The following is a 14,432-nucleotide window of genomic DNA, read 5'->3' on the forward strand; positions in this document are numbered from 1 at the left end:
AAGCATTAATGAGAATTTTGAATTAGTATTCAAATATAATCACCATTCTGACACATTGTATCTTTTTTTAAAAAAAAATATGCCCTTGAAGTTTCACAGAGTAGTATTTAACCCTTTCTCTTTCTAAAATCCAACTCCCTCCACCCCCACTTTCGGTTGGGCCCCAAATACTATAGAATTTTGTCTAGGCACACTTGCACCCTCAGGCATAAGGAAAGGGTTAACACCACCTGGTCATTTCCTGTCATAAAATGGCCACTTGCAAACAACTAACCGCACAAACACCCATCACAGATTTTAGAGAGGTGGGGTCAATCAAGTGTAGGGTACAAAAAAACCCTAGAACGTTATTACAATTGATTGGCTCTCCTGATTGTTATTGGTTCAAAGGTTCCCAGACCAACCCACTCACGAAACCCATCTCTGTCTTCCTGCCCAAATGCCCAGACGAAATGAAGTGTCTACAGCATTCAGGGAGAAGGCAGGGCAGGCGCGTGTGGAGGAAGCCATAGGCACCTTTGACATCCTGCCTTATTTGACCCTGCAAGTCTACATCACAGTGAGAGAAAATCCTTTGGTTTGGGTTTTATCTCTTCAATGGGAAACATGAGAAAGAATTGTCTAATTGCCTGCTGACAACCATACTAGGAGTTCTGTGCCAGAAGTCAGAGTAGCTATTCCTTTATTAATCACTGTCTGGCAGTCACAGGCACATACACCGTGGGAATCCCTGAGTATAGTACATGAGTGTCCGTGGGAACTGGGCATCAGTGGCTGAAGAAATGTCTTAGTAACTGTTACTAATCTGCCCAGATGAACCTAGGGTTGGTTCATGAGGGTGGGAATTCCAATCAAGATTTACATAAAGTTGGATATTGAAAGGTCAAAGTCAATGATGAGAAAAGAAAGAAAGCTGCAGGGAAACATACCATTTATAAAACAATGTTCTTCTACTGCTTAAGGTTCAGCCAATAGGTTTCAGAGGACTAGTATAGCATAATGCCACCATTTGGAGCCTCCTAAAGTGAGCTATGTTAAGTGAACAAGGGAAATAGGAACTAGTGGCAACCTGCCCAGCAGGACAGAACTATGCTCAGTCTAGTTACAAGCGATTTATAATAAATACCCAGTCATCCTAAAGACAGAGGCAGGCAACTTTTGTTGTTGTTGCTCCCCAGAAGAACATCTCTTGAAAAAAATCTGGGTTTGGTTTCGTGCGGTTAGGTTTGTCATGTGTCGTCAACCGCAACAGAAAAGTGGGAGCAAACAGCCTTGGAGCAATTGGTACGATCACCAGACAGAGGAGGCCATGCCCCTATGAGGGCTGGAGAGGTGGGCAAGCAGGGAGGAGGGGTGGGTCTTGAACTATTGCTTACACCTAACTTCACCCAAAGCTGGAGAAATAACTTTCTGACTCACCAATGAAGAAGGAAGGGAAACGGTATGGGCAGACATGCTTAGGAAAGGGGGAAAGAGGACTGGACCTAAAGCCACCAACCCAAGCACTGCAAACAAGAAAGAGTTTTTCTCTTTGGTTGTGGGAAGCTGAGGATTTCATCATTAGACAGAAGTCTGACATAAGGAGAGGTGTTTCAGTTGGGTTCATCTACCTGGTCATGCACGTAGATCCATGAAGTCTAAACTGTGCTTTTCAATCAATATGAGAACTTGGGGGTTTCAGGAATAATGCAAATTGTGTTCATGTAAGAGTATGTTGAATTATTTTATTAGTTTACCTAAAGAATAAGTGCTTTATGGAAACAACTCTTCTCCAGTGTCTTCTTTACAAGTTCCAATGCTACAGTCTTATTGATGAAAGCATGTATTTTTTTTTATTATGTAATGAAAAATAATCCAGGAGAATTGATTTGGGGAAGGTCACACCCTTCTTGTCTATCTTCTGTAGCAGACAGAGTGCTCTCTCTGACTGAAAAAAGCCTGCCCAAGTGCATTTGGGTGTGTGTATATGTACGTTATTTGTTTTGTTTAATTCCTTTGCTTTATTTCAGTGAAGTGGGAGAAATTATTGTTTTCCATACTGGTGAGTTTTGCGTTGAGTCTGGAAACCATACTGCTTCTAAAAGCCATGTGTTGTGTGTTTGCAGTTATGCAAAAGCAACAAATGCCAGAAGAAAGACTATCTGGAGAATTCAAATGTGATTGGCTGGATACCTAACACTGCCCTTAGAGTCTTTAGCATGGATGGAGGCTACCAGCACTGCTGAGGAAGCCAAAGGTTTTACTGTAAAGAGGCTCAATTTAAACTGAGCACTAAGGCAAAGAGTGATCCCCTATGTGGATATTTCAAAAGTCATTGACATGAATGTTGCCATTAAGATAATTCCATCACTAAATGTAATATAATATACCATAATATAGATCTGTAGAGCCAACACACAACACATCAGAATCTAGCGGTTTAGAAGCAGGGGTTCTCATCTCTGCTACTAACTTCCTACAGAAGTCTCATGTCTACAAAAGCAAAGATTTAAAAAAAAAAAAAGAAAAGAAAACCTTTGCTGATTTAGCTCTTAAAATGGTTGCTAGATTAAAATGAAGCAGTCTTTGGGATCTTTAAATGTGCTTTGATGGCCAAATTTGCACAAGGAGCAAATACTGGTTCATCAACAACCAGCTTAATAACTTTTAAAATCATGCTTCTTGGTGTACAATATCTTATATGTGGCTGCTAAGGCCACATATAAAAACGAAACCTTAGGGAAACTTTAGCCTCCTTGGCATGTAGAAGCTAAGTTACGCCAGAAAAAAATACATCTCAGGTTTACTCACAGGAGCTCACATGTGTTAGCAATTTGAATGAATTTGAATCTCCTTTATGTGTGCTTTAAAGGAGGAGCAACTTAAATTACAAATGCCCAAGAGGCTAGCCTGAACTACAGAGAACTCCAGGCTAGCTTTGTCTCCAGAGTGAGACCTTGACTGAGGAAAAGAAATAGAAGAGAGGTTAGTTTGGGAGAGGCAATGTGTGGATGCAAACTGTGCTTGGAGCTGATTTTCTTCTATAGTTAATAGAAAGAAGACATGACTTTGTGAGAACGAAGAAATATTTGTGAATGGGAGCAGGAAAAAAACTCTCCCTTTTTTGTGGGAGAACAGTGTTCTAATGACAGTGAGATTCTTTAGGCCAGGTTGTCTCAGCGATGGAGTGTGAGTCAACAAAATGTCGAAAGGCAAAAGCTGTCCTTTTAAAAGGCTTGAGTTTCAGGTTTAGCCACTATTTAAAATAGAAGAGGTGAAAATGGTGCATTATTTAGGAATACATTTAGCATCTATGACTAGCTTGTGTGTGTACGTTTGTATGTGAGTGTTCGGGAGGAGGGGATAGAGGAGAGAATCTTTCATCTCTTTTTCTCATTGCTCATCTTTTATCCCTTTCTCTGGCTTCAGTGTTCCTTGGAAGGTGACAGCTGTCAAGGTTTCCTTCATAGCCTTTATACAACAACATTTAATGAGTAAAACAAATTGTCTGTTGAAACACAGGAATACACACCCTGGGATGCCATGGGGCTCATTCTTGATTACATGTACATATCCCTCTTACTTCAAAGGTGACACATGGAAAGATTGTATTTTGCTCTTTGGGGGTGAGCCATGAAGGATCTGATATTCAGTTTTATCTTTTGCATTATACTTTTGGATTGTTGTTTTTTTGTTTTGTTTTGTTTTGTTTTGTTTCTGCTGTTTTATCGGAAAAGTAAGTCATAGTATCTGGTTGTTGGTTTTAGGTAATGTAACATGCTTAGTTTGGTTCTCTTAAGGTGGGAAGGGTGCTGTGGGAGGGAAGGTGGGAGGGGCAGAGGTATGCCAGTCCCTGCTGGCTTCTCAGTACTCTCTGTTCTCAAGGCTGTTTGCTATGCGGGCCGCAGGCTTTGGGCCTTTGAAGGGTTGAATACCATCTTTTGATTTACCATGGTGGATGATGAGGAGGACTGAAAACTCAAGACTATAGATACACATATAATAAAAAATTCAGCAACAGAATAACAGAATAAAATAATCAAATACATATACAAAAACAAGAGAAAACCAAGAGACACACCGAAAACAAAAAGCAGATGAGTTTAGACAGAAAAAGTGCACTGTGTCATAAATATTAAAAGCTACAAGTAAAATAAAAACACAGAACTAAATAAGCCACTACTCAAAACAGTTCCATATCCCCAAAGTTTCCATATTTTGGAACTATTATTATTTGACCTGGTAGCAGGTAAGAGTAGTGTCTATTCAAAACCCCACCTTTCAGCCAGGACAACTAGGGTTTTCTATGGTCTTGAACCAGGTGTATTTGTCCGTGTCTCTAACAATCCTGTATAAAAGAGTTCCATATCCAAACGTGATTTACAAACCCACACACATCCACTAGCTTAGCATTGTGGATCCAACTAAATCATTAATGCTGACATCATCTGAGCATTTGGCTTTCTGATGAGTGAAAAAGAGCAGAAACAGAACTGTTTACTTCCTTTCAAAGCCAAGAGGTCCCCATTCTCCACTGAAAATAATTAGGATCCAGTAACAAGAGCCTATAGCAGGGAACAATGTGAGGCTGTAAGGTGGAGCATTTCAGTCGTATCGATTGTAGATAACTGCAGAGGAAGAATACATCTTTACTCAAAAAAGCCACAAATTTGAAAATATCATCATTTTTTTTCAGATCTAGGGAAAAGTTGATATGCATAACATAGAGAGAACAGGGCAGCTAGCAGACATTATGAGGCAGTAGTCTTTAGACCATTATGAGGCAGTAGTCTTTATAATTACTTTATACCAAGTAATTAAGAACACCAGGGAAGAAAACAGGTGTATGTATCAGGAGGCACACCTTCCATACTCAAATGCTCTGAACTTGGAAGACCATTTCCAATGAGATAAAAAAGACAATGTAATCTGCTGTCCTACTAGGAATAAAACTCAGATCTCAGTGACATCAGGACCACCAGAATCATCCATAGAAATAGTCACTATAGAACTAGAAGCAATACACAATGTAGCCTTCTCTTACCCACCCTCTCATTTTGCCTCCTCCCCTTCTTGCTCCTGTCCTTAGTTTTGACTGTTTTGAGTGGTGACCAGGGCAACGGGTTTAATGAGATTATGACTGATTGATCAAAAGATGGACCAAAGTAGCGTGTTTTACACAAAGCTAAACAATTAAAAAAAAATCAAGAAAGGAAACTTAGAAAACAAATAATCTAATAAAGAAATCACCACTGTCAGAAACCAAAAAATTGACATCAAACCCTCATGCAGAAACAGGGAGAAGGTATTTGTTGTTGTTGGCTTTTAATCCATGGTCTATTAAACAAGAGGTGAGCAACTAACTTTCAAAAAACAAAGAATCCAATGAAAATCAGAAAAGAAGGGAAGACAAGCCCAAACAGAATGACAGAGGGTCCTTCATACGATACCTAAGTTAACCATGAGCTTGACACGCCCACCATCCAACTCCAGACGCAGGGTATCTGCAGAGTCCCTGGAGGTAGTGGCTACCAGTAACCCGTAGGCGCGCTGTGACATGAAGCGGAAGGACACATCTTCTGCCTCTGTGTGCATTACCATGGGCATGATGACTTTCATATACATACTGCCGTCGTAGCTCAGGATGGATGCCTCTGTCAAAAAGGAGAAAGGAGACCATTAGCACAAGGAGCATGGGAGTTTGAAATTCCCTTTTCCTTATAGTAGAGCCAGCACCAAGTTGATAATTAGGTGACATGAGTTTGATACAACTCTACCGCTGTTGCCTTTTGAATGTGTGACCTGGAACAAGTCACTTAAACTCTAGGTCAGTGGTTCTCAACATCTGGGCCATGACCCTTTTGGGGGCCACATATCAGATATCCTGCATATCGGATATTTACATTATAACTGATAACAGTAGTCAAAATGACAGTTACGTAGTAGCGTTGAAATAACTTTATGGTTGAGGGTCACCAAAACATGAGGAAATGTATCCAAGGGTCGCAGCATTAGAAAGGTTGAGAATCACTACTCTAGGTCTTTATTCTTTCTTATTCTTTGATATTTTTCATCAATTGCTTTTTACACAGTAGTTGTTGACCAACCCAAAACATATTCCATGGATTCTGGTGCACTTTTTGTTTTGTTTTGGCAATTTTTTTTTTGTTATGTTCTATGTGTTTGGTACTTGCCCAAAGACATTCACAGACCTGTGATGGGCACAATATTGAACACTACTGATGAAAGTATTTTACAAAATGAAACATCTACAAAGAGTAGTAATCTGTGCTGTAGATAAATCAAGGCAAAAAGTGAACACCTTTAAAACTCATTGGGAAATAGTGGAGAGAAAACTTATAGCTATCACCTCAAATAAACATAAGGGGTGTAGAGCTTTCTGAGATAGGACCACTCATTGGACAAAACTCTCATCCAGTCCATGCCATGGTCTACGACCATGCAAGGAGTCACAGGAGCTGGTACTGGAAGAGCAAAAGAAGTACTGGTGGTACTGTCGAGGATTTCATTCTATTTGTTTTCACATAGGAATTATATAAGGAACAAAGGAACTTGAAGCAGTCTTCATCCCAGTCTTGATTTTGGAAACATGAACCCCCACCCACCCATGCCATCAAATATCATCTCAATGTGGTAATATGGGTCTGTTTTTTCCATACGGTCAAATAAGAAAATCAAGGTGCTCAGAGTGAGATGATGTCATCTCAAAGTGAGACTAGCTATGCTGCACTGGATACCGTGTGTAGGCACTCTTTTTATTCATTACCATACACCTCAAAATACAAGTTTGTTTAGTCATCCCTTGACAAATATCTCCAGGCAGCATAGTAAAGAAAACCTCTTTCACTCTTATGAAGCTAGCCTATCTCTGGATTCAGTATTCCATCCTGAGTATGTTCTTCATTAAACATTCAGTTATCACATAGTTGCTACTTATCTGTGGTCAATACGCAAGTGAAACTGAAACCCTATGCTAAAGGGAGACCCAGTAGGTTCAAATAACCATTTACAACAAAAAAAATGGTTAAACACCAACTGTAATACATAGCTACAAGCAACATCTGGAGGAGGATGAATGTGAGCTGCAGATGACTAAGGCATGCAGAGTAGGATCTGAGCAGGCCTTGTGGGTGGGAGGGTTGTAATGAAAAAAAAATGATAACATCAGATCTCACACAAAATAAATAATATCTCTACAAACAAAAAAGAAAGAAAAAGAGGAATTCTAAGAAAATAATGAATTACTGAATTTAGAGCAGTTACATTGCTCTATCTACAGGTTTTATACATGTGGATTCAAACAACCATGAATAGAAAATGCTTGAGAAAGTCATCTGTGCCAAACAGATGCAAGTGGATAGAATTGCTTTCTTGGTATTATCTCCTACACAACAAACCGTAACAACTACTTACATAGCATTTACAGTCTATTAGACACAGGTAACATCTTAGAAACTATTTAAAATATGGAGGAGTACATGTGAAGGTTACATTCAAATGATGCATTCTTTTACATTGCTTGAGAAATCGGAGTTGCTCTACTCAGAGATCTAGGGCCAATGGGCCACAAACATTAAGGAAGGGTTTGTCTCTTTATTACTTGTTGTAAAAGGTAGCTTGAGTCTGGAATTAAATTAATAGATCTTGGTAGGACCTTAAAAGTAAACAGTTGTGATGATTTTTGGATCCATTTATTAGTGTGCTGCATACCAAACACTTTTCTAGATGTTGAAAGCGAAGAAGAGAAACGAAGGCTCCCATTTATAAGTATGGAAAGAACGGAAATAAAGGAAGATAAGATGTAGGCAGACCACAAGAAAGATTCTGAAATTGTTACAACCCTACCGCATTTACACAACAGACTAAAGGTCTTCTGAAAGTAATGTGAAGGCACCCACTCATTTCTGGAAAGCAACATAGCTCATGTAGAACCCATACCGTCTAAAGCTATTTATTATAATTAAAATGTCCAAAGGGATCATAGAAAAAATGTGATGATTATAAGAACCATCATAATAAAAGGAAGGCCTGTTAAAATAACAATGTAAAATAATGTTAAATGATGTTAGTAATGTTAAAATAATGATGACCTGTTATAGCGAGGAATCATAATCTAAGTTAGCACATGCTCCAGGTATGAAAGAAAACATTTTACCTCCCAGAGAGGCAAAAATCAGAAGATCAAACATAATATCCAAAGTTTATTTAGAATTTGATAATTTTTATGCTTCATATGACCATGCATCTATAAAGAAGTCACTTAATCCTTAGAAAGATCATGAAAAAGATATTATTATATTTTATGTGAATACCAGCTCACACAGCTAATCCATAGAAGACCTGGGGGACTCAATGTAGCCAGTAGAATTCTTGAGCCTGTGTGCTAAGCCATCTCCCAAACTGCAAAGAACTAAGCTAGGAAAACATCATAGTTCTAGGTATCAAAGCATAGCTATGATACTTCATGGCAGAATGTGGCATTCTGCATGCGCAATTATGAGTGTGTGTATGCGTATGAGCGTGTGTATGCATATGAGCGTGTGTATGCGTATGAGCGTGTGTGTATACTTATGCCATTATTCATTCACACGCATTATTCATAAATATCCAATTTACATAAGCAAATATATTCTAAATAATCCATTGTCAAAATAAATATGCGGTGATTTGTGTAATTATGAACCTCATTAATCATCATTGTGCACCCTCTATACACAACCATTTAAATGCAGGTTTCTCTTCAAGACATATTAGGATGTTAAGTGAGTCATAAAATGAGTGGTTTTGAGGGAATGAGGGAGGGGGATACAGCTGGGATACAAAATAAATCAACTATAATTAATATAAAAATATTAAAATTTAATTAAACATGAGAGGTTTTGATGCATTCAACTTAAATATATTTTAAAATTAATGGCTGTTCTTTTCCCTCTGGGACCCTGCAGTGCTGGAACCTAAGTGTGAGTGTTCTATCACTATTAAAAGCACCACAGTGTAACTATCAGGTGACCACGGAGTAAAAGAGCTTTTGATTTAAAATAAAGTGTGAGTCTCAGTCTCTATCTTTTTTTGAAGTGTTGCGTGTTCTATTATTAACATAGCGTTTTCAGTGGGTGGATGTTTATCAATGAAATATTTAATTCAGGAGTCAACTGAGACAAAATGTGTCCTATAGGTTCATATTAATTTGCTTAAGAGATTTTAGGTACAAAGAGAGCCAGGACTAGAATCCTATTTGTGTGTATGTGTGTGGGGGTTATAAATCTATAAAGAAAAGTGACTCAATCTATAATTACATCATATAACTGAGGATTGGGAAATTACATCACAAAGTGTCTATATTTTGGTACTTAAAAATTGTCCCTGGATGGTACTTTGATCCTCCATTTAACAGGATTTTAATTCATCCAGGAGGTATAGCTTTGGATGTATCAGTGAGTGTGTTTGTACATGGCTCTGAGAAGGAAAGACCTGCCTTGACCATGTTCAGAGTTATGCCATGGACTAGGATTCTGGACTGAGTTAAAGCTGATTAATGGCAAGCATCTCTCCTTGCTTTCTGGATTAGAGAATTTGCAAGCAGTCCCCCATGCTCCTGATACCCTTGCCTTCGTAACTATGATGTACTGGTCTACCTTCTCATACTGTGCACCAAATAAATCCTTCCTCTGTAAGTTCCCTTTTGTTGGGAAGTGATCATAGTGATACGGAGAGCAATTAACAGTCTTCCTCTATTTTATCCCTTTTCAATTCTTTACTACATCCTTTTGTCTTCCTTGAATATATTATAATATCTTATTTTAATTCCTTTAATAATTTTAAACTATGCTTTCTGGGCTATCTTCTTAGTAATTGCTAGGGGCTTTATGGGGTACATCTTAATAATGAGATTCTATCTAATCTCTATACTAACTTAATTCTAATAAACTATATAGGCTTGTTTTGTAATTCTGAGGCTCAAACACACTCTACCCCTGAACTAAATTCTCAGACCAAGATATGGAAACCTTACTTCTACACGACTCTCTTACCTTGCCCCATTTTTTTGCTATGATTCATTTTTCACATGTGTATATGTTTGTATGTGTAATATATATCAGACACAATAATACATTTTTATAGTTATTGCCCTATAAAACTTATGTCATTCTAAGAAGCTAAGAGGAAGAAGGAAAGCTCAAATATGTTCACTAAGTTTTTCTTTTAATTAAGCTTATTATTTACTGTGCTTAGCTTTTCATTTCTTCATTTCTTTCTGTAGATTGAAATTAACATCTGTTGTCATATCTTTTTTCAAATATAGCTTCATTCACTTGGCTTTATTTTCAAATATATGGCAATTCTATGTGCTATAGCCACAACAATATAATTTGAAAGATATTGCCTTATGCACTTAACTTTTTAAATCAGTAAGAGAAAGAAAAGATGTGTAATTACAGTCTTTTCTAATTAGATGCATAATCACTTTTACTAGAGTTTTATTTTTTTCTATGTAAATTCAAAATAATGTGTATTTTAACTTTCTTTGAGCCCCAACAAATTCTTAGCTGTGATTGCAAAGAAAATGCTCTAAGGATAAATTCTATTGTTTCGCTTACTGACAGATATTTCACCTTCATTTTCCAGATAACATTGCTATTGTAGGTGATAGTTTCTTTTCATCAACTTTGTTGGATACTAGGCTATTGGATGGGGCTGGCCTTGAACTCACAGTTATCTACCTGGCTCTGCCTCCCCAAGTGCTGGGATTAAAGGCATGTACCAACACACCCAGCAGGCTAAGACATTTTTATTTGATTGTAGTATATAAATATATAAAATATACAAACAATAAAATATTTATTGACAATAACATGAAGAAATGTATCTTAATATAGTATCTGGTACACATATAATTTTACCATTTATTAAATCCAAAAGTAAATTTGCATCCTAATAAAACAGTTGTGCTTTTTATTTTCATATTAAAAATTATATTCACAGCTGAGTATGTGATAATATAAGATATAGAGCATCTTCAATATTTTTGAATTGATCAATATTTTGACTTTATAATCACCTATGATGTGAAAGGTACTTTGTATGAACAAATATTATAAAATAGGACAAATAAAGTTCAATCAAGGGTATTTTCAGTTCTAAATGCTGTTCTAATTCCAAGCCTCACATTGTGTAATTTTTTTATTTTATTTTTTTTTTGTAAATCAAGTCATCAACTCAAACAGTGATTTTAAAAAGTAAACGTTCTACTATAACATATACAAATTTGATACTTGTGTGCTGAGGAATGACAGTAGAAAATATTAAAAGGTTTGTTTTCTATAATTAAATAGTCATATATTTAAGAGCAGGAGATACCGTAAATACAGAAAAAAAAAAAAAAACATTTCAGTTCATAATAAGTAATTGTTTTCGCTCCACTAGAACCAAAAAATCTGGGCACAGGGGTCTTTTCTGAGAGTGATACTCCAGCCAAGGCCCATTCATGGAGATAACCTAGAACCCCTGCACAGATGTAGCCCATGGCAGTTCAGTGTCCAAGTGGGTTCCATAGCAATGGGAACAGGAACTGTCTCTGACATGAACTGATTGGCCTGCTCTTTGATCACCTCCCCCTGAGGGGGGAGCAGCCTTACCAGGCCACAGAAGATGACAAAGCAGCCACTCCTGATGAGATCTGATAGACTAGGATCAGAAGGAAGGAGAGGAAGACCTCCCCTATCAGTGGACTTGGGGAGGGACATTGGGTGGAGAAGGGGGGGGATTGTGAAGGGAGGAGGAAGGGAGGTACAGGGGCGATACAAAGTGAATAAACTGTAATTAATAAAAATTAAAATTATAAAAGTAATTGTTTTCTATTTGAGCTGACTAATTCTGGGCAGCATTTGTTGAGGCTGCATAACACAAAGACACACGCGTGTGAAGTACGCATTCTGTGTGTTCAGAACCACTGCTGCCGTGAAGTTCTATGATGCATCGTGAACAAGTTCCTCCGGCAATACCTTAGATTTGTTATGTCGTCAATTTTTAATTAATGGTTGGCCATTAATGTACTCGAAAGACTCTTACTATTGTCAAATTTCACATCATGCTGAGTTACATGAGGCCCTAATGGAGTCACGATGCCTAGTTTAAGAAGCTGGGCCCCATTTGATGACTCACTGTTATCTTGTTTTCCTTCAACTCTTCAAATTTAGTTTTTCTTAGATCTTTGGACACATTTATCACATTGCCATTGTAGTCTTCACTGGTAAAATTCAGTGCTCGTGTCCCTGAAGGGCACCCTGTCACTTGTCCTTATCTCTGTGTATGTACTCACTGTACTGTTTCTATGTATATCCGATCACATACCATTATAAATCTGGATACTGACCCTACAACCATCAAAGCCGTTCTTGTTTATTTAGAGACTTGAATGTGTGAATTCTGAGTTCTGTTTTCATAGTGGTGCACACTGACATCCCTGCTCAGGCATTTCTCCATTTTGCTGTTTGGCTTGCCTCCCTCGATGTTATTCCAAGATCAATATAAGCCACTTTCTGGTCAAATATAGACTTAAGCCTCTTTAGTGAATTTGATTTTTATCCATTATCTAATTGAATATGTGTGACTTGGAGACTGCTTTCAGGAAGTGTATGATTTTGTCTCATATTTAGCCAGAGGCTAGTGACTTGGCAATGGTTCCTCTGTCACTAATAGAACTGTACTTTGAGGTAAAGCGCAGTTTTCAGTCTTCCTGACCATCAAGGCTGAATGCTTTTATTTTTAAAGCTTGTCTTCAAGGAGTAGACTCTGGGTAAGAGCAGTCTATTATCTACCCCAAAAGACCATACATAAAGGCTATGAGCCAATAGGATATCCTGAGGGTGCATTCAGTTCTGCCCATGTGCTATTCTGATTACCCTGGTTTGGGTGTAAAATAGCTGTGTAATCACAGCAGTATTTCATAGCTTCTTAATCCATCAGATGTTTATCAGTCAGAATGAACTTCTGGGTGGTCTGTCACTTTGCTCATTGTCTCTGGTCCTACCGAGCTACCTGCTGACTGAGCTGTTTGCCACTGAAAGCCTATGCTGCTTTACAAAAGCTCTTATCCATAAGTTTTCTAAGCCCTGTCCCAGATATCACACTGCACCCCGGCTGCTTGCAGAAGTAATAACCTAATTATCTCTGAATGATGCTTTCCTTGTAGGCATAGACTGTAGAAAGACAGTACATTAGTAGTTCTTAACCTGTAGGGATCATTTATCAGATATCCTGCATATCAGATACATACATTATGATTCATCACAGTAGCAAGATTACAGTTATGAAGTAACAACAAAATCATTGTGTGGTCTGGGGTTATCACAACAGATTGAAATGTGTGTATAGAGTCACAGCATTAGGGAGATTGAGAGCCACTATGGTTGGTCTTCCAAGCTTGCCCTTCTTACACAGAAAATCTTTCTCGTGAGTAGGCGGTGCCAAAATCAACTGTAGCCCTAGCATTATTGGCTTTCCAGAACTGACATGCATATTCTATTCTAAGACAAGGGTCTGATAGATGTAGTCCTAACTTCTCGGTTGTAACTGACCAGAATGCTGTCTTTGCAACAACAAAACTAGGGGAAATTAAAAGGTTCCAATAGTACATTACTTCGGGGATAAAACTGTAATGTTAGAAAGTGATAGAGAAGGGAACCATTGTCCTTTCTTCTTAGTACAGACACCTAGAAATAAAGCTTCCATAACAAGCAACAGAGCATGGTGAAGATGCAAGCAAATTGTGATTTACACACCATGACTCTTGCTACTGAGAATTTATATATGTGTATGTGTATATGTGTATATGCGTATACAGCTGACTTATATGCATGTGTGTGTACAGCTGACTTGCATGTGTGTGCATGAGCTTGAAAGTGAGATTATGGCAGCAAATGTCTTTTCATCTTCTGTTGCTCTCTGCTGTGTTTTCTCAAGACAAGTTAACTCACTTGGAGCTCACTAGCTAGTCTGGACTGGCTGTCCAGTGAGTTCCAAGAAGCCTCCTCTCTCTGTCCTCTACCATCCCCCACAGCACTGGGATTACAAAAGAACACTCACTGCCATATCCAACTTTTCTATGACTGCATTTTAGCAACTGAAATCCTAGTAGATATCTCGGCAAAATATTCATTTGATTTTTTATTATTTTTTAATTATTTATTAATTACACTTTATTCACTTTGTATTCCCTCCTGTGGTTCCCTTCCTCCTCCTGTCCCAATTCCTCAGTTCCTCAACCCTCTGCATGCATGCCCCTCCCCAAGTCCACTGATAGGGGAGCTCTTCTTTTCCTTCCTTCTGATCCTAGTCAATTAGGTCTCATCAGGAGTGGCTGCCTTGTCTTCTTCTGTGGCCTGGTAATGCTGCTTCCCCCTCAGGGGGAGGTAATTAAAGAGCAGGCCAAT

General features: G+C 38.1%; 1 protein-coding gene across 1 annotated transcript in view; it reads right to left on the bottom strand.

Annotated features, from left to right (window-relative positions):
- The window catches only part of Nrxn3 (neurexin 3), a 1,537,891-nt gene that overhangs the window by 917,417 nt on the left and 606,042 nt on the right, over window positions 1-14,432 (bottom strand). Inside the window, exon 9 of the mRNA XM_055593211.1 lies at window positions 5,430-5,633. Coding sequence (XP_055449186.1) covers window positions 5,430-5,633 — 204 coding nt within the window. The remainder of the gene's footprint in view (window positions 1-5,429; window positions 5,634-14,432) is intronic.

Source organism: Psammomys obesus, unplaced genomic scaffold, assembly GCF_907164565.1.
Source record: "Psammomys obesus unplaced genomic scaffold, mPsaObe1.curated_primary_1811, whole genome shotgun sequence".
Lineage (NCBI taxonomy): Eukaryota > Metazoa > Chordata > Mammalia > Rodentia > Muridae > Psammomys > Psammomys obesus.